Source organism: Peromyscus californicus, unplaced genomic scaffold (assembly GCF_007827085.1).
Source record: "Peromyscus californicus insignis strain IS unplaced genomic scaffold, ASM782708v3 Scaffold_19__1_contigs__length_69161282, whole genome shotgun sequence".
Classification (NCBI taxonomy): Eukaryota; Metazoa; Chordata; class Mammalia; order Rodentia; family Cricetidae; genus Peromyscus; species Peromyscus californicus.
Genome location: NW_026294491.1, coordinates 62,454,591 through 62,473,642, shown reverse-complemented (window position 1 = coordinate 62,473,642; position 19,052 = coordinate 62,454,591). Strand labels below are relative to the sequence as shown.

Sequence of the window (19,052 nt, the reverse complement as noted above, 5' to 3'; positions counted from 1 at the left end):
TCTCATGTAGCCAAGCTGGCCTTCAACTGTGTTCCTCCTCCCTGCACTTCCTCAGTGCTGGAACTGGAGGCTGGTACCACAACGCCAGGCCTCGGACTATGGCCTGGCCCAGCACAGGAACCACAAAAGGAACACATGGCCGCCTCCATTCCTCACGGCTGCCTGATGAAGTGGGATCACCATCAGGCCCAGAAGAAGAAACAGGCTCAGAGAATCAAAGAGGCTTGCTTAAGGGCAGTTTATCATCTGGCTTCACCTCTGGGCTCCGTACCCTGTGCTTGGCACTGTCCAGCTGAGCACTCCCAGAGTCCCATGATGCCCAGGGAAGGTCCAAGTCACCAAACAGCTGCAGAGCAGGGGCCAGTCCAAACTGGATGTTTATTTGCCATGCCAAGTGAGACCAAGCCCCTCCCCACCCACCCCAGAGCACTCCATAACTGGGAGGCCACACCCCACTCCTCAAGCCTTGATACTGCCATTGAATTAGCAGACTCTTTCCTAAAACTCGGCTTAGGGGAACAGTTATAGGCCAGTGCTGTTGATGGGCGTGGCTTCATGAACACAGTGGATCTGTCACCCTGTCTGAGCCACCTGGGTGGTTCACCTATTGTCCCAACTACCTCGTACTTCAGTTAGTACCACAGATCACAGAGGCCCAACATCCTGCTCCCTCGGGGAGCTTCCTCATGTCTGCCTGCTGTCATATGAGATGGACCACTCCTCTGCTCTTCCTTTCTCTTCTGCCTTGACCTGGTCCCAGGAATCCAGTCAGTCTTCACCTGAACAATTATTGTCCCTGATATATTTGACATAACACACAAAAGAGGAGATATATATATATATATATATATATATATATATATATATATATATATATGTATGTATATATTCCAACTCACTAGTATAACCCTGGACTGCCCAGGCAAAGGACAAATGGTCTCCCTTGCTCTGAACTGGCCTCTGCACACTACTCTTGACTTTCCAAGACCCATCTCCATGTTGGCAGCACACTCCCTGGACCTTGTGGCTCCTTGGGCCCACCCCCTGAATCAGGACTGAATCAGGGCCTGGATGGAAAAGCATGTCCCATCCCAAGCTCTCTCAAGGCCTTCTCACGGTTAAGAGCCAAGGCCAAGGAGAAGGCCAGTGCATAAGGCACTGTTGTAGAGACCTCTCTGTGTTATGCAAGCAGTCTTGATCTATTCCAAGTGCCCAAGAAGACCAGCTAGCTATTACCTGTTGGGGGCGGGGCCCTCACATTGTGAGGCTCTGACAGGCGAACTGTCACCCCCACGGGTTTCAATTCAGCCTTGAGGCCCAGCTCTTCTTTTAGAACCTGCGTGTCAACTGGTTTCAATAAACCTTGCTAAAGCGGACAGTACCAGATAGCAGAAACAGGGCGCGGGCCCAGAAAGCTCCTCCTTCCCCCTCCCATCCCTATCCGCCAACAGTACATAGCCAAGCTGTCCCTCGGTGCTTTCGGAAGAAGCAGACATGTTTCCATCTTCCACAGGCCACTCACACATCGGCCTGTCTGTGTCTGTCTTCCAGAGCAAAGGCTCTCAGTGGTGTGAGCCGGGACCTATAATACCTGGTGCGACCTCCCACCCCCCACAAAACAACTGCCCGAATCCAACCCCTAGAAGTCAGCCGAGTGGCCCACTGCTCAGGAGGTGGCTTTCCGATGGGTTCCAGGGTAGGCGTAGGAGATGGGATGGCGCGTCCCTGGCCTCACGGTGAACGTATTGATGGGATTTCCGTAGTGGGTGGTGCCGTGGGGAGACCTGGAGGGAGCGCAAGAGGGGAGCGGTGAAGGTTCACAGGCAGCTGGTTGGTCCCCACTCTACCCACCTCCCTTAGAACATGACATTTTAAAATGTGATGTGATGGACCTCTGGACTCCAGGGGGTACCAAGTGCATCAGACAGACACCCCTGGTACCCTGTGCTCACTCAGACTCCTTGGCTCCCAGCCTGCGTCTCTATCCATCTTTCCAGCTGGTCCGCTAGGTCTCCCTCTCCTCAACCCTGACTTGAAGCCCTGAAACTCCAGAGGGCGCGAGGAGAGTGAAGAGGAGTGTTGGGAAGTAAGGAGCCGGCCAACAGCACCCTCTCCAGGTATCTGGGCCTTTCTCCATTCTCTCCTAGTCGCAAGCTATGGCCGTGGGCGTGGCATTAACTCTGTTCACGCATCCCACGTCGCGAACCCCCCCGGAGATCCTTCCCCAGCTCACCTGCTGCCTTTGGCTGGGACGAAGCCATAGTCGCCGGCTTTGCTGCTGCCACCACCGGCTCCGCCGCCCGGCGCCTTGTACTTGACCTCGGCTGCGCCTCGGGCGCCCTCCAGCGACAGCCTCCGCGCGTGCAGGCCTCCGGGGGCCCCGCGGCCCGCCGAGTTGACCCGTCGCATCTCGGGGCCTCCGGGCTGCGGCCCGAAGCAGTTAGGGGAGCTCAGGCTGCGGCCAGTGGCGCCGCGGGGCGTCCCGGGGTTGCGGTGGGGCTCCCCGACGTACAGGCGTTTCTTGATGAGCGAGCGTCCGCTGCCGGAGAAGCGATCCAGGCCCCCGAGCCCGGGGTATTGGGCGCCGCCGGGAAAGCGCGAGAAGCCGCGAGCCGCATTGGCCCCGGGGCCCGCGTCCAGGGGCTGCCCCAGGTCCGAGAAGTGGTTCCTGGGTGGGGACCCGCGACGGCCCTGATGCTGCAGCCCGGGGGCGGGGGGCTCAGGGTCGTTGCTGAACTCTGGCGGCGGCGGAATGATATCGAAGCTGAACTCCTCTTCTTCCTCTTCCCTCTTGTAGGAAGGAGAGGGCGGAGAAGAGAAGGATTTGGGGAGGGCGCGGCTCGGGGGCAAGCCTGAGGGAGCGGGTCTTTCCCGGGCCACAGCGGTCGGGGACTCGGCCTTGGTCCACGCATGCCTATGGGTTGGCTCTGGGCCCTGTGTGTCTCGCCCCTGCTGGGGCTTCCACTGACTGGGTCCAGCGGGCCGTGCTGAGGTCAGGTGGGAGCCCTCTGTCTCGCTGGGTACCTTAGGGACCACGAGGAAGGAGTTGGGCCGGCTACCTCGGTAAAAGATGCTGTCAGAGCCGGCCTCTGTTTGGTTGCTATGGTCACGGAGACTCCCTGGCAGAGAGGACCGGCCCAGTCCCATCGCAGGCCCTCCAGGCCTGGTCTTCTGTGCCCTCTGTCTGGCTGCGAGGAGCAGGGCCATTGGGGAGCCCCGCTCTACCACCTCCCCAGTCACCGGGTGTCTGAGGAGTTGGTCGGCAGGCTGGACTGGGGTGAGAGGTTTGGCTGGATGGCTTTCCGGCTCCTTTTCATCCGCGTGTCCCCCGGAGCCTGTGGCCTCCCCTCTGGCCCGAGTGGGAATTACCACGGCAACCCCTCGGCTGTGGCTGTTCTGGCTGCGATGGGGTCTGTAGAGAAATGGTACCTCCTCTCCACCAGTGGACTTCTTTGGCGGGAGGGCTGGAGGTGAGAGCGCTCCATTTGTGGACAGTTGGGTGGCCACTGCATTTTCTTGAGATTCTGGCTTTTCTCTCTGCCTCACTGGGACAAGGTCCTTCTTGGCAATCAGCTGAGATGATGGGATGGACAGCTCAGGTGTGTCCTTGGGTGGTGTGACCTGCCCAGGTGTGTCCTTGGGTGGTGTGACCTGCCCTGGTGGGTCCTTGGGTGCTGTGGCCTGCCCAACTGTGTCCTTGGGTGCTGTGGCCCACCCAACTGTGTCCTTGGGTGATGTGGTCTGCTCAGGTGTAGGCTTGATTGGCAAGGCCGGCCCAGGTGTGGTCTTAGGCAGTATGGCCTGCCCGGGCGCAGGCTTGAATGGTGTGGCTGGCCCAGTTGTGGCCTTGGGTGGGGCTGCTGGACCAGGTGTAAGCTTGGACTGGAGTGTCGTCGACAGCTGGGGTGGATTCTTGGTGACAGGCTTATGGAATCTGCCACTCTCAGGGCCGTTTTCAAAGATTCTCCCCGCTTCCAGCCGGGGTTTGGGTGGCAGAGATCCCATGCTGGGCTTGGCCTCTTTCTCCGCTGAGGAGGCAAAGCGAGCCTCTAGCTCATTCCGGATCTGCCTGACACTGGGGGCTGGAGTACCCTGGGGGATGTAGTCCACAGGGGGTAGGGTCAGGCTGCTGGTGGCTTCTCTCTCTGGTAGGCTGCTGCTGGAGGGGCTCTTCACAGGACCACATGGGTGTGTCTTCTCGGGCAGGCTTGGAGGAGCTGTCTCCTCTGATAGGCTGGGCCCCTTCTTGCTCTCCTTGTCCTTCAAGGCCACTGGAGGGACTGACCTGTGGCTGAGTGACCGATCCTCTTTCCTGGACCCACAGAGATAGGCTGCCAACTCGCTTCGAAGTTTTTCCATCTGCCTGGGGTCTCTCCAGTCAACTGGTTCTGACGAGTCTGTGTCCTCCAGAGTCGGGGGGTTGGGTTTGGCGTGGAGAGTAGGTGAGCTGGACTTGGGGGTCTTCATAAGTCCAGAAGATGGAGGGGCTGCTTGCTCAGTAGAAGGCAAAGGAGGAGCTGGGGGCAGAGAGGGTGCTGGTGGAGGGAGTGGGGGAGCAGCTAGAGGCAGGGGAGGGGCTGGTGGAGGGAGTGGGGGAGCAGCTGGAGGCAGGGGAGGGGCTGGTGGAGGGAGTGGGGGAGCAGCTGGGGGCAGAGAGGGTGCTGGTGGAGGGAGTGGGGGAGCAGCTGGGGGCAGGGGAGGGGCTGGAGGTGGAACTCCAGCTTGTCCATTGGTCTGGGGTTCAGACTGCCTGAGCCTTGGGCTGCCTGATGTCTCAAGCCTGGGCTCTCTGGGGTGCTCTGGCTCTGGGGCCCTGTCTGGATAAACTTGAGATGCAGGGCGGATGTTGAAGCTGGGAGGCAGGGGGAGGTGTGTCGAGGCCTTCTGGCTGGCTTCCTCCTCTTCTGGGGAAGCCCCTGGTGCTTCCTGAACCGGGATAGATGAGGTCCTGACTGGAGTTGGGGGAGGCACCTTGAATGACCTGGGGAAGGTGAGGTGGGATTCGGGGCTAGGCCCTAGGTAGCTCCCCTTCAGTTCAGCAGGGCTTTTGGGGGGGCTGGTTCTGGGGTCTTCTGGCTGCCTGCCATTGAGTGCTACTTCTGATTTCCACTTGATAATACGTGTTCCAGTTGCATGAGGAGAGACTGGGGTCGGGGGTCCTGGGGCTGGCAAAGAAGGCGGAGGGGGGTTTAGGAAAGCTGAGGGTGGAGCGGGGGGGATGAAGTCTGGAGGGGTAGGTGTCGATGGTGGGGAGAGGGTAGCTGAGGGAGATAAAGTGTCCAATACTGGGGGTGGAGGTGGGGCTGTACTGGGTGGGGGTGGGGGTTCCACCAGAAGGGGAGGGGGAGGAGGAGGGACCGACGGAGGTGGTGGTGGAGGAGACTCCCCTGGAGGCTGTGAAGTGTCCTGGGGTGGCCCTGGGGCTGGGCCTGGGGGAGGTGGGGGGATGGATGAGTCGAGGTCATAGTGTACAGGCCTCAGGTCGCCCACAGAGCTGTACAGTCGGAGGTTGCCGTTCACCAGTGAGCTGGTACCTGGAAGAAGGGAGGCAGAGAGGTGGAGCTGAGCCAGTCTCCCTCCCTCTTCTAACAAGGCTTTCTTTTTCTGTCTGTTTCTTGCTTTCATGTGTGTGTAGGGGGTGGGGGTTACCATGGCATGGCTGTGGCCGTCTGAGGACAACTATGGGAATACGTTCTCTCCTCCCACCACTGAACTCGGCTCAGATTTGGTGGCTCACCTTACCTGCCGAGCCATCTTTTCAACCCAAAGCCAATCTCTGTGCCGGGCACAGGAGGAGGGGCTGGCCAAGAGAAACACTAATTCTCCCAATTCTTCCATCCCAAACCTGACCGAGGAAGCAGCAATGCCCCTCTGTCCTGAGCTGTCCTAGGAGCAGTCGGTCCTCTGTTACTGTAATGGGGTGACTCCCACTCCAGGCCCTGGAGCAGGCTTTGTGGCTTACACTAAATCGTGTAAGCCCGTGGAAAGAGTTCTTTGAGGTTACTGTGGTTCCCAGTGACTCAGGGAAGCCAGGTGTGGTGGCTCATTCCTACAATCTCAACAGTTGAGAAACTGAGGCAGGAGAATTGCCATGAGTTCAAGGCCAGCCTGGGCTACAGAATGAGACTGTCTCAAACAAACAAGAACAAAAAGAAAGAGAGGGAAGCTGGGGAGATGACCCCGTGAGTAAGGCCTGCAGTGCGAACATGACGACCTGGGTTCGGAGCCCCGGCACCCACAAAGCTGGTGTGGTGGCCTCCTGTCAGCAGTGCCGGGAAGCAGGGGCAGGCCAGTCACCTGGGCCCCGCTGGCCACCTGGTCCTGCCCAATTCTAAGATCCAGGTTCAGTTAGAGACCCTGCCTCAAAAAAATAGGGTGGAAAGAGAAGAGAGAAAACACCTGATACCGACTTCTGGCCTCCTCACACACCTGCACATGCATACTACACACACACACACACACACACACACACACACACACACACACATACATACACACAAACATGTACACATGCATACTATATATACACACAAACAGGTGCACATGCATACTATATACACACACACTAACAGATACACATACATACTATACACACACAAACACACTAACAGGTGCACATGCACATTAAAAAAAAAGGAACCAGGCAGCGGTGGCACACACCTTTAATCCCAGCACTTGGGAAGCAGACAGGTGGATCTCTGTGAGTTCAAGGCCAGCTTGGTCTAGAGAGTGAGTTCCAGGACAGCCAGGGCTACACAGAGAAACCCTGTCTCGAAAAAACAAACAAACAAAAAAACAAAAAAAGGAAGAGGGGACAAATCAGGGACCACGGAGAGGTGGGCATGGGTGAAAACGAGGAAGCCGCCTCACAAACAGACGACTCATGCTTTTGGGAGCCGGAGACTGTAGGAACCCACTTAGTCACATCGTTTAGAACATCTGCGGCAGGGTCTGGACTGATGGATGGCGCAGAGGAAGGAAGGTACCCAGGGCAATGTGGCTACAGAGATGGACACCTGGACGCAGAAGAGTCTACCTCCCTCCTTCACACTTATCTTTCCTTCTCCCACCTCAAAGTGCTTAGCAGAGAGCAGCAGGCCTGGAGAAGAGGTGCCTGGGAAGGTGTCTCTTAGCTGCGTGATCCTGAACAAGGGGGGCCTGGAATGGAGCACCTGGGGTCCCGACAGCAGTGAACAGATACCACTCACTAAAGCTTATTCTTGTTTGTTTTGTCCTAGGGTTCAAACCCAGGGCTTTGTTCCTGCTAGGTGATGTTGACCTCTGGCCTCCACACACTCTGCAACTTGCTATATGCTCAGCCCCTAAACTTTATTCGTTAAGGGGTCAACCAGACAGACCATGGACACCATACATTAGTAAATCATTACCATGGTAAAGGCAGTAAGAAAATCAGCAGGGGAAGGGTGCTGAGGGGTGTCATTTCATTAGGAAGGCTCCACTGAGAAGGTGACCTTGGAGCAGAGGGGTGGCAGGAGGGGCTGAGATGCAGGCCCTGGGGTGAGAACCTGAGTAGGCTAATTAAGGAAATCCCACATGGCCATGCGGGGAGGGGCAGGGAAGCAGTGAGATCCCAGCAGTCTTCGTAACCTTTGCTCTGCGTGACATGGGATGTGCCTGGCCAGGTGTGAGCAGACCACGTGGCTTCCATCCATCCCACACATTCAGTCCTCCAGGGTTGGCACCGCTGTTCCCAGGCAGGGCGAGCGTCCCAGGGACAGAGCTAATCAGGGTAGAGCTGAGACAGATTTGTCTGACCCCAGAGGTCTTGCTGTGACCTGGTCCGCCCCTTTCCCCACTTCCTCAAATGGGTCTTAGCCGACCACGGCTCTTGGCATCTCCCAGCCCACTGTTGTCACCCACCTCGGCCAGTGGCTAAGAGGCCCCCGACTCTGACTTTGTCTCCCGCTGGGAAGGTGGAGTAGGTGTCTGTTTTTTGGCGTTCAGGCCCAGAGGAAGGAAAGATGGAGAAGCCACAAGATCAGAGTCCTCTTACCTTCTACTTCTTTGCCTGCAAAGCCCTCCGGGACTGAGGGGGTGGGCACAGCCAGCCCGTGGGTCTCCTGGGCATTCTGAAAGAGACCAGAAAGAGGTCAGGGCACATGGAGAGATGGCTGCATGGCCAGCCGGAGCTCTGATCCCAGCTGCGAGTCCGCTGTATTGCTGAAGAAATCGCAGGGATGGCGGTAACTGCACAACCTCGTGAGTGTATGAAAACACTAGAGTGAATTCGTTGAGTTTAGATCCATTTCATGAATTCATTGTGTGTGCAGTGCCCATAGAGGTCAGAAGAGGCCAAACTAGAGGTACACACACTTGAGAACGTCCATGTGGGTCCTGGGTCCCCTGCAAGAGCAGCAGGTGCTCTTTTTTTTTTTTTTAATTTCTACCCAGTGCTGGGAACTGAACTCTGGTCCTCTGCAAGAGCAGAGCAGATTGTGCTCTTAACAGCCAAGCCATCTGTCTAGCCTTACACACTTTTCTTCTTCTTCTTCTTCTTCTTCTTCTTCTTCTTCTTCTTCTTCTTCTTCTTCTTCTTCTTCTTCTCCTTCTCCTTCTCCTTCTCCTTCTCCTTCTCCTTCTCCTTCTCCTTCTCCTTCTCCTTCTCCTTCTCCTTCTCCTTCTCCTTCTCCTTCTCCTTCTCCTTCTCCTTCTCCTTCTTCTTCTCCTTCTCCTTCTCCTTCTTCTTTTTAAACAATTTATTTAATTTTATTTTATGTGCATTGGAATGAAGGTATCAGGCCCCTGGAACTGGAGTTACAGACAGTTGTGAGCCGCCATGTGGATACTGGGAATTGAACCCGGGTCCTCTGGAAGAACAACAATCAGTGCTCTTAACCACTGAGCCATCTCTCCAGCCCCCAGCAGGTGCTCTTAACTGATAAATCATCTCTCCAGCCCTAAGAGTGGATTTTACATGATGAATCTGGGCTGGAGATATATTTCAATTGGTAGTGTTGGCCTAGTATACACAGAGCCCTGAGTTCGAGGCCCGGCACTGCAAAAAACGATACCTGTCATCTCAGTACACAGGGTAGGAAGTTCAAGGACATCCTCAGCTGTATAGTGAGTTTGACGCCAGCTTGAGAGACATGAGGCTTAAAAAAAAAAAGCAAAGTGTCCTATTGTCTGTCCTCAGCTAGAAATGTATGCTTTGGGGCTGCCAGTCAAATTGTTCATCTCTCTATGCATGTATGAGAACAACCTCATAGCAACGTAAGTATTAGCTGTCTAGTTACAGATTTGCAAACCTGGAATCAGCAAGGACGAAGATCAGCTATACATGAATGAAAATCTCAATTAAAAACAAACCAAGAGCCGGGCGGTGGTGGCGCACGCCTTTAATCCCAGCACTCGGGAGGCAGAGCCAGGCGGATCTTTGTGAGTTCGAGGCCAGCCTGGTCTACAGAGCGAGATCCAGGAAAGGCGCAAAGCTCCACAGAGAAACCCTGTCTTGAAAAACCAAAAAAAAAAAAAACAACAACAACAACAACAAAAAAAAACAAACCAAGGAGCCGGGCATGGTGGCACATGCCTTTATTTCTAGATCAAAGCCATCCTGGTCTATATAGTAAGTTCCAGGCTATAGTAAGACCCTGTCAAAACAAAAACAAGGGCTGGTGATGGCTTGGAGGGTAAAGGTGCTTGCTGCCAAGGCCGATGACCTGAGCTGAGCTGGGTCTCTGGGACCCAGAAGGGAAGGAGAGAACCAATTCCTGGAAACTGACCCCAAACCTAAGGAAAGAACCCTGCAGTGACTACTTCTAGCCACCCAGTGGCCAAAAGCTAACATCCACATCCCGACCTCCTGTTTACTCCAGGCTTTCATCAGGAATTTACAGGAAAAAAATAAGTGGTGAACCGGGCTTTGGAAGCAGTGCAGGTGCCTTCTGATCTCCAAAGGGAACAGAGCAGAACTGTTTACACAGGTGTCAGCTTGTGAGCTGGTTTGCATCCTATTGCCCCCAACACACATTTCCATAGATCAACAAAGTGCGCACACCTGCGGCTCTGAAGATCGGCTGAGCTCCACACGGTGCTTTTGAAGGGTCTCAGTGGCCTGGCCTCTGGTCCCCAAGCCTACTCTGCGTTCCCACTGGACTATTACAGCATCTCACATTCTCCTCTGACAGTCTCCCTCCCTCCCTCCCTCCCTCCCTCCCTCCCTCCCTCCCATCTTCCCTCCCATCTCAGTCTGTGTTCCTCCTGGGGCTGGGATTGGGCTAGCTCTATTCCCCCTCCCTCCCTCCCTCTCTCCCTCCCTCCCTCTCTTCCCTCTATTTCTCTTCTTTCTGCTTCCTTTCTTTTGTGGTAGCACAGACTGACCTTCCTTTAAGTCACTATGGAGCAAAGATGACCTTGAACTTCTGGTTTTCCTGCCTTCACCTTCCAGTGCCTCATGGTGATTCCGGAGATCACCAGCACACTTGGCTCCTGTGGTCCTGGGGATCAAACCCAGGGCTTTGTGCATGCTAGGCAGGCACTCTATCCACTGAGCCGCCACATCCCCAGTGCCCCCGTTCATCTCTAATAATAAGAACGCTCCTGTGAACACACCCTCTTAGTCACCCTCGATGAAAAGATGTCCCCTGTGTTTACTAGATGAGGAAATGGCACTCAGAAGCATTTGAGAAGTAACTTAAAACATACAGCTGGACTACCAAAGCCAGGTCCGTGGAGCCCCCGCTGGGCATTTGGCTCTCCACAGCCGCCCCCGAGGACTAGCTGCACTGTCTGTTGTAAATGGGCAAGAGTTGCGAGCTCAGGCTTTGGAGTCTGGGAACTGAGGCAAAGCCTCAAGAAGAGGCTTTGGGGCTGGGGATATGGCTCTGTGGGGAAAGTACTTACTATGTAAGCATGAGACCCGAGTTCAATACCCTAGAACCCACGTAAAGCCTAGCCTGGGTGCAACAAGAGACCCTGCTTCAAACAAGATCCAAGGTGAGAATCAACACCCGAGGGTGTCCTCTGACTCACACACATGCTGTGGCTGGCACACACACACACACACACACACACACACACACACATGCACACACACACACACACACACACACACACACACACACACACACAAGCACAGGAACATTTAAAAATGTTTAATCACACATTAAAAGGCTTAGCCGGACATTGTGGTGTACATTTGTAATTCTAGCACTTGGGAAGTAGAGGCAGGAGGATCACGTTTAACAGTAACCGGGGCTATATGAGACCCTGTCTCAGAAAAATAAAAACAAAGTTATATCCTTCCTCTGGGCCAACAAGGTGGCTTAGACAATAATGTGTTTGCTGCCCAAGAATGCAAGCCTACAAACTGAATTCAATTCCCAGAACCCCATAAAGGTGGAAGGAGAGAAGTAAGTCCACAAAGTTGTCCTCTGACCTGTGAATATGCAGTTATGCATCATATACATGTGTGTGTATGTGTGTGTGTGATATGATACACATGCACACACAATAATAATGAAAATTAAAGAGGAGGGAAGAGGGCCAGGGAGATGCTTGAAGGTAAAACCTCTTACAGTGCAAACCGACAACCCAAGCGAGATCCCCCAAACCCACACAAAAAGCTGGATGCCGTGGTGTGCACTTATGAGGCGGGAGGCAGAGGCAGGAGGATTGACAGGAAGGTGTTGGGTCTGCTATCCTAGAGGACACTGCAGTGCCCCAAACAAGAGAGACCCAGCCTCAGACGAGGTGGAAGGCAAGGGCGACTCCCAAAAGCTGACCTCTGACCATGTTTTGTGAGGCTGGCTCGTAGGGTGCTCCTCCTGTGACTTCCTCACCTAGGCTGTGGGGATGGCGACATGGACACCTCTGGATACTCAGGCCACCCGGCCAGGATGGGGTGTGAGGCCTCGGGTGGTTGTCTAACTCCAGAGATTTGACAGGGACGTGCAATAGAGGACGAGGAAGGCCAGGAAGGAGTTCTCAGAAGCAGTTTCCGGAAGCCACAAGCCAGCAGTCAGTGTGTGCGTGCGTGCGTGCGTGTGTGTGTGTGTGTGTGTATGTGTGTGTGTGTGCGTGTGTGCGTGCGTGTGGTATGGTGTGTGTGTGTATGGTGTGTGTGGTATGTATATGTGGTGTGTGTGTGCGTGTGTGTGTGTGTGTGTGGTATGGTGTGTGTGTGCGTGTGTGTGGTATGGTGTGTGTGTGTGCGTGTGTGTGTGCGTGTGTGTGTGTGTGTGTGTATGTGGTATGGGTGTGTGTGCGTGTGTGTGGTATGGTGTGTGTGTGTGGTATGGTGTGTGTGTGTGTGGACGGTGTGTGTGGTATGTATATGTGATGTGTGTGTATGTGTGTGTGTGTGTGTGTGTGTGTGTATTATGTGTGTGGTATGTATATGTGATGTGTGTGTATGTGTGTGTGTGTGTGTGTGTGTGTGTGTGTGTGTATTATGTGTGTGGTATGTATATGTGGTGTGTGTGTGTGTGTGTGTGTTATGGTGTGTGTGCGTGTATGGTGTGTGTGGTATGCGGTGTGTGTATGTATGTATGGTGTGTGTGTATGGTGGGTGTGGTACGTGTATGTAGTGTGGTGTGTGTGCATGTGTGTGGTGTATGTACGTGTGTGTTGCCCTCTTCACCTCAGCACCACCTATCCTTGGCCTCTCGCTCTGATAAAAGAGCACATTGTCCAAGACGCTGTGTGTGGGGATCAGCCTGTGTCTCAGTGCACTGTGAGTAAGGGGTGGCCGTCCACCTCTCCGTGGAGAGAACTGGCCTATGGGCAACAAGCGAAGAGCACTCAGAGGAGCATCTGGGCCGTCGGGGCCACACCCTCTTGCTGTGGCAGGCACCCTCACACAGTGCCCGGGGCAGAGTCCAGCTTAGCTCTGCCAGTCAAGAACGTCATGAAACTGGGCCTCAGCACTTCCTTGTCTCCCCAACCAGACGACACCCAGAAGTACAGCCGTGGACCGCCTTGCTCCCTTCACAGAGGTCCATGGCGGTGCCTGAGCTCAGGGAGGTCACGGCCAATGAGCCAACTGTGTGGGCAGGGCTGGCAGTGGACAGAAGCACCACTCTGAGGAGACCCACACTGTTTTCTTCCTTCCTTCCTTCTCCAGTTCTCCACTGTAAGCTGCTCTTTAAGTCCTTATGTAGCCAAGGTCGGCCTTGAACTCCTGACCCTCCTGCTTCTGTTCCCATATGCCAGATTATATACGTTAAGTCACTGTGTCCAGCTACCTTCCTTCCTTTCTTCTTCTTTCCCCCACCCAAGACAGGGTCTTACTATGTCACTCTGGCTGTCCTGGAACTCCCTCTCTAGACCAGGCTGGCCTTGAACTCACAGAGAACCACCGGGCTCTGCCTCCCAAATGCCAAGATTAAAGGCATGCGCCACTACACCTGGCCCTTCCTTTCTTAAATGTCATCTATCTATTAATTATGTTTGTGTGTATATATGTATGTGTGGGGGAGATGCACATACCATGGTGAGCTTGTGGAGGTCAGAGGACAACCTGTGGGAATCACTTTCTTTCCACCATGGGGGTCTCAGGGATCAGGTTTAGGTCATCAGATTTGGTGGTAAATGCCTTTTCCTACTGAGTCATCTTGCAGTCTTTCAGTCTCTTTTCTTAACAAGTGATTGTATTTCATTCATAATTAAAAAAAAAAAAAAACACCCAACACTGTTCTGATTCTTAAAAGTTATTACGGTTGTAGAGTGTTTGGCTCAGACTCAATCCACTCAGCTAGCCAGGAGGGTGAGGCAGGAAGAGCAGGCTAAGCCCCGGCCAGCCTGGGCTACATAGTAGGTCTGTGTATCAAAGGGCTAAACTGAACGAAACTAAAGCCTACACTCAGTGTCCTTCAGCCTGGTGGCACATGCCTGTAATCTCCACACCTGGACAGCAGAGGCAGGGGAGTGCTACATGTTTGAAGCTAGCCTGGGCTACATATGGAAATCCTGTCTCAAAATAAAACACAAAATAAAAAAACAAAATATGAGCCGGGTGTAGTATCAAACTCCTATAATCCCAGCACTTGGGAAATAGAGGCAGGAGGAGCATTGAGTTCAAGGCCAGCTTAGGCTACATGAAGTTCTGTTCTAAACAACAACCAAATAAAGTGTCACAAAGGCCGAGACAGCACCTGTCACAGTCAGCTCCGTGAGCGCCACCTCGCCTGTACTCTGTAAAGTGGAGTGACCCCACCTGCCTTGGGTTTGTTGGACCACAGAGGCTGAGGTGTGCCCATAGGCCAGAAAAACAGGCCAGAGGAAGAAGGTTCCTGAGTCTAAGTCCCGCTCTCCTATGTCTAATCAAAACTCAGCAGGAGAGGCTAGAAAGACAACTCAGTCGTCAGGAGCACAGAGTGTCCTTCCTGAGGACCTGGTTCCATTCACAGCACCCACACACAGGAGGTGCCTCACAACTGTCACTACAGTTCCAGGAGATCCAATACCTTCTTCTGGCCTCCGTGGGTAACAAACACGCACACATAGCACACACACACACACACACACACACACACACACACACACACACAGCACAGACATACATGCAGGCAAAACACTCACACCACAAAATAAGTAAACCTCAGAAAATGTAATTAAGCAGCAACATCAGAGCCCTTCTGTAGGTATGTGACTCCTGTTTTTGAGGAAAGGGGTGTTTCCCTATCTACGGTCAGGGACAAGTCCCCAGGATCCTCTCCGGTACTTTTGCTATAATTTTAGAGTGGAAGAGAAGGGGAAGGTAAGGAGCGAAGAAAGGAGGAAGAAATCAGGAGCAGAGGAAGCGCCCCCCCCCCAGTTTGCCTTCGAGTCTGCTGCTCACTCACCCCTGCTGCCCGCGAGAGCTCGGGGAGCAGGACTCAACACTCCGATGGCTCCATCCCATCCCGCTGACTTTCTCTTGCCCTGCAACGCACATCCTCATGCCAGGGATTCCTAAGGGTCCAGCCAAGGGCACATCCCTGGAGGCTGGGCCAGCAGGAAATGCATGGCTGACCTTGGTGTCAGAGAACTCTGACAGTTGTTCCCGGCAGCCTGACAAACTTCCTCACCAGCCTCCTCCTGAGGCCTGTCAGCGCCCTGGAGACGAGGCTTGAACTGTGAGAGGCATGGGGAGGGAGAAGACCCTGCTCCTGAATGAGACCCAGGCATGCTTGGGTCCTCTCCCAAGCCCACCCAGAGTGGGAGTCACAAGGAAAATTTTCCAGGCAACCAAGGGCCTCAGCTGAGTGAAGGCCAGCTGGCTGTCACTGCCTTGTGGGGGGCCGGGTAGGGGCGTTGGCCAAGGACAGTGCTGGGGGCTCAAAGAGGGCGTGGTACAGACCTGAGGACAGCTGTGTGGTCTCCCTGGCATCTAGTTTCTCTGAAATCAGACTCCAGTGGGCGATTTTAGAAATGAGTTTAGTGGGCCCGGGGACACCTTACTTGGCAGCATGCTTGCCTGGCTGTGTGAAGCCGTGGGTTCAGCTGGGATGGGGCTGGGTTGTTAGAATGCTCAGCATGCTTAGTTAGCACATAGAAAGCTCTGGGTTTGATTCCCAGCACTGAATAAATCAGACAGTAGTGCATGCCTGCAATTCCAGCATTCCAGAGTAGAGACAGGAGGACCAGGAGTTCAAGGTTGCGCTGGCAAGATACCTCAAAGATCCTTGCCACACAGCCTGATGACCCGATTCGATCCCCAGGACCCACATGACGGAGCTGAGAACTAACTCACACACGTTCCTTGGCTTCCTCACACACACTAAAGCATGAGAGTACACTAAATAAAGAAATAAATGTATTTTTAAAAAGGTAAATTACCAGCACTCGGGAGGCAGAGCCAGGCTGATCTCTGTGAGTTCGAGGCCAGCCTGGGCTACAGAGTGAGTTCCAGGAAAGGCAAAAAGCTACACAGAGAAACCCTGTCTCAAACAAACAAACAAACAAATAAAAACATTTTTAATTTCAGCACTAGGAAGCAGAGGCAGGAGGATCTCTGAATTTGAAGCCTGTCTGCTCTACACAGAGAGTTCTAGGCCAGCCAGGGAAACATAGTAAGAGTCTGTTTCAATAGACAAAGAAAGAAAGAAATTTAAATTAATTATTAAACGTTCAGGGTAATTATTGGTACTGTGACAAAGTCAGGGCTAGCCTGGGATGCGTGAGTCTGAAAACGATCCCAGTGCTCCCCAAGTCAGGGCTAGCCTGGGATGCGTGAGTCTGAAAACGATCCCAGTGCTCCCCACGCCCCCTTGCTCCTTGCCTCTTGGTGTCAGATCTGCTGTGCCTGGGTCCCAGGTCTCAGCTCTGGCCCTTCCCTCCAGGGCAAGGAGTAAGCGGGGGCCAAAGGGACAAGTCCTTGACGTCCACACTCTTGTCTTCCAGACCTGATTTCAGAGCTGTCTGCTTAAATTCCCTGAGTCCATTTTTAACTTCTCTTCCTGGTCAACCCTCCTCAGGCAGCCACTGTGGTGAATGCTCAGGAGCCCAGGGGCTAGCCAAGAGTCAGCTGTTTATAGGTAAGGGGGAGGTCACGTGGAGCTGGCTCTGGGGGCTTTGAGTTGGGGTTTCTGTGAGCAACAGGGTCAGGCGGGTGGGGGAGGGGCAGATGCTTCAACTCTACTCTCTCTACAGGCTTCTGACACCTCTTACCCCATCACCTCTCCTACAACATCACCCACATGAGTCAGTCAAAGCCACACCGCCTTGTCTGGGCCTTGACTTTAGGGACCAGCTCCCAAAATGGCTGGGCAGGCTCCACAGTAAGGCCTTCAGCTGTTTCTTTGAGCTCCCGGTGACCAAGGACTAGAGGGAGGGGGGCCCGGAGAAGACAGGTCTCTCCGCAGCTCGGGGATGCCTCCCCTTGGCAATGCCAGGCCTGTGTGACTCAGAGGGTAGGGTAACCCAGGGAGCTCTCACCGCCCTGGGCACCCCCAGACTTGTCCAGCCAGTTTGCCCATATTTACCACATGGGCATTTAATTTCTAATTTCTCATAAGCATCAGCCTGGGGATGACCGGATCAGATGGGGTGAGGAGAAGAGGTCACCCCAGAGAAGAGTACAATCTTTCGATCAGCGGCTCTTGGAAGCGTAGGGCAGGCTCTGCCTTGAGCTGGGGCTCCGTTTCCCCAAGGACATTGGGACGAGATTGTTCTCCCAGAGGCCTATGGCAAAGACCCAGCTCTATTTATTTTGAGCCCGGGTCTCTCTGTGGATCCCTGGCTGTCCTAGAACTCACGTAGACCCTCCCTCTTCAGCCTAAAGTGCTGGGATTAAAGGTGTGGGCCACCAAGCCTGGCCTCTGTTGCTCTTGTCCAGGGCAGGCCTTCCCTTCCTTGGGTCTAACACTCTTTTTTAACATTGTTATCATCATTATTATTACATTTATTTATTTTGTGTGCAAATGCCATGCCCACAAATGAGCTCTCAAAAGTCGGCTGCCTCCTTCCACCGTGTGGGGTTCAGGGATTGACTCAGGCCTTTATCCACCGAGTTCTCTCCCAGGCCCAGATCCCCATGTTCTTGTTCCCCGCCCCGCACCAGGGAGTGAACCCAGCGTACTGTACGTGCTAGACAAGTACTGCTGAGAGCCACACCCCAGCTCTTATTTATCTGTATTTGGAAACAAGGTCCTGCTACCTGTAGCCCAGACTGATCTCTAACTTTCAATCCTGCTCCCTTTGGCCCCGAGTAATGGGAATCCCAGCATGCACCACCACGCCGGCAGTACATTCTCATCCTGATGAACAGCTGAGGTCCACCTACTTCGGCCTTCTGGTGGCTCTAAACCTCAGAAGCCCCCAGAATAGTGAGGTGGGTGGCCCTGGTGACTAGAAAGCAAACCTCCCCCGGGAAGGCTGATCCCCAGGAAGCAACCTGAGCTTGTGTAAGAGTTTACCATGCCCTCCTGTACTATTATAGAGTGAGTCACTTAGCACAGAAAGTCACAGCTGGGGACACCTAGGACCATTCACAGTAACCCCGCCAAAGGGCAGGAATGAGAGGCCTGGAGAGAGTAAGGACCTGGCCCTCTGTCACTCCACAACTCAAGGCAGGCAGAGCCCAGTCTGGTCACCAAGGAACCCAAAGGTTCGTTTCATGATTGGCCTTTGGTTATAGACACCTGAGGAAGTATTTCTTTGAGGGAGGACATTGGAGGGCAACCTCTCTTTGAACACATCCCCTGGCTGGCTCTTGAAAGGTCCTGAAGATGAGGGGACATCCAGAAGACAGCCCAGGCAGAGCTCCAAGACCCTTGCTGGGCCTGGCACCTGCTTTCTCGGGTGATGCTGCTTGGTGACTCCCTTCCTGGCCTCCTGGCCTGAGTGGTGCCTTCTGCAGGGTAGGGAAGGGCCGAGGTCCTCAGAGGTTTACTACCACGTCAGGCAGAAGGAGCAAGGCTCAGGTGCTGGCCCAGGGCCCCTCCCACACTGACGCGGGCTGGGGGCCGGTGTGTCTGGCCGTGTGCGTGAGCCTGCACACATCTGAGGCACTGGAAGAAAGCCCAGAGCTATGGAAGGGGTCTGAGATCAGATAGGAGAAAATGAGCTGCTCAGCGGCCCTTCTCCCAGAGCAGGTGGTGAGTGGAGCTCGCCGCTCCTCCAGACCCGTAACCTGAAGCAGGCTCAGGCTCCGAGCTGCAATCAGGCCAAGGGGTCTGAACTCAGAGCACAGAGGCAGGCAGGCTTCAGGGGCCTGAGAGTCCTCAGCTAAGACTCGCCTCAGACCCTTTGAAGTCATCTCATTAAAGCCTCAAAGGGTCCAAGAGCCAAGAGGCTGCAGGACAGGGATCCAGGGGGCCAAGCCAGGGAGGCGCTAGCCATTTGTGTCAAGGGTCCTGGGAGGGGAAGACAAAAGCGGCCTAGTAGGGCATGGAGGGAAGGTTGGGGGAGTCTGAGGGGCATTTGGCTGTAGGGGCTGAGTCTTGGCTCTACAGGACCATAAACAAGCCATTTCCTGTCTCAGGGCTGCAGTCCCTGGAGCTATCAGCTGGGGGTTTGTGGGGAGTGCTCTGGAGAGGGTGGCTCTGTTCACGTGTGTGATCTCTGGAATGGTGAACACAGAGTGGGTGGGACACAAGCAGCCCCAC

General features: G+C 54.2%; 1 protein-coding gene across 1 annotated transcript in view; it reads right to left on the bottom strand.

The window, feature by feature from the left end:
* Nucleotides 1–359: 359 nt before the first annotated feature.
* The window catches only part of CUNH6orf132 (chromosome unknown C6orf132 homolog), a 31,890-nt gene continuing 13,197 nt past the window's right edge, over nucleotides 360–19,052 (bottom strand). The window contains exons 3-5 of the mRNA XM_052745532.1: nucleotides 8,015–8,090; nucleotides 2,234–5,534; nucleotides 360–1,784 (exon numbers count right to left, since the gene is read on the bottom strand). Of these exons, the coding sequence (XP_052601492.1) occupies nucleotides 1,667–1,784; nucleotides 2,234–5,534; nucleotides 8,015–8,090 (3,495 nt within the window). The 3' untranslated portion in view covers nucleotides 360–1,666. The remainder of the gene's footprint in view (nucleotides 1,785–2,233; nucleotides 5,535–8,014; nucleotides 8,091–19,052) is intronic.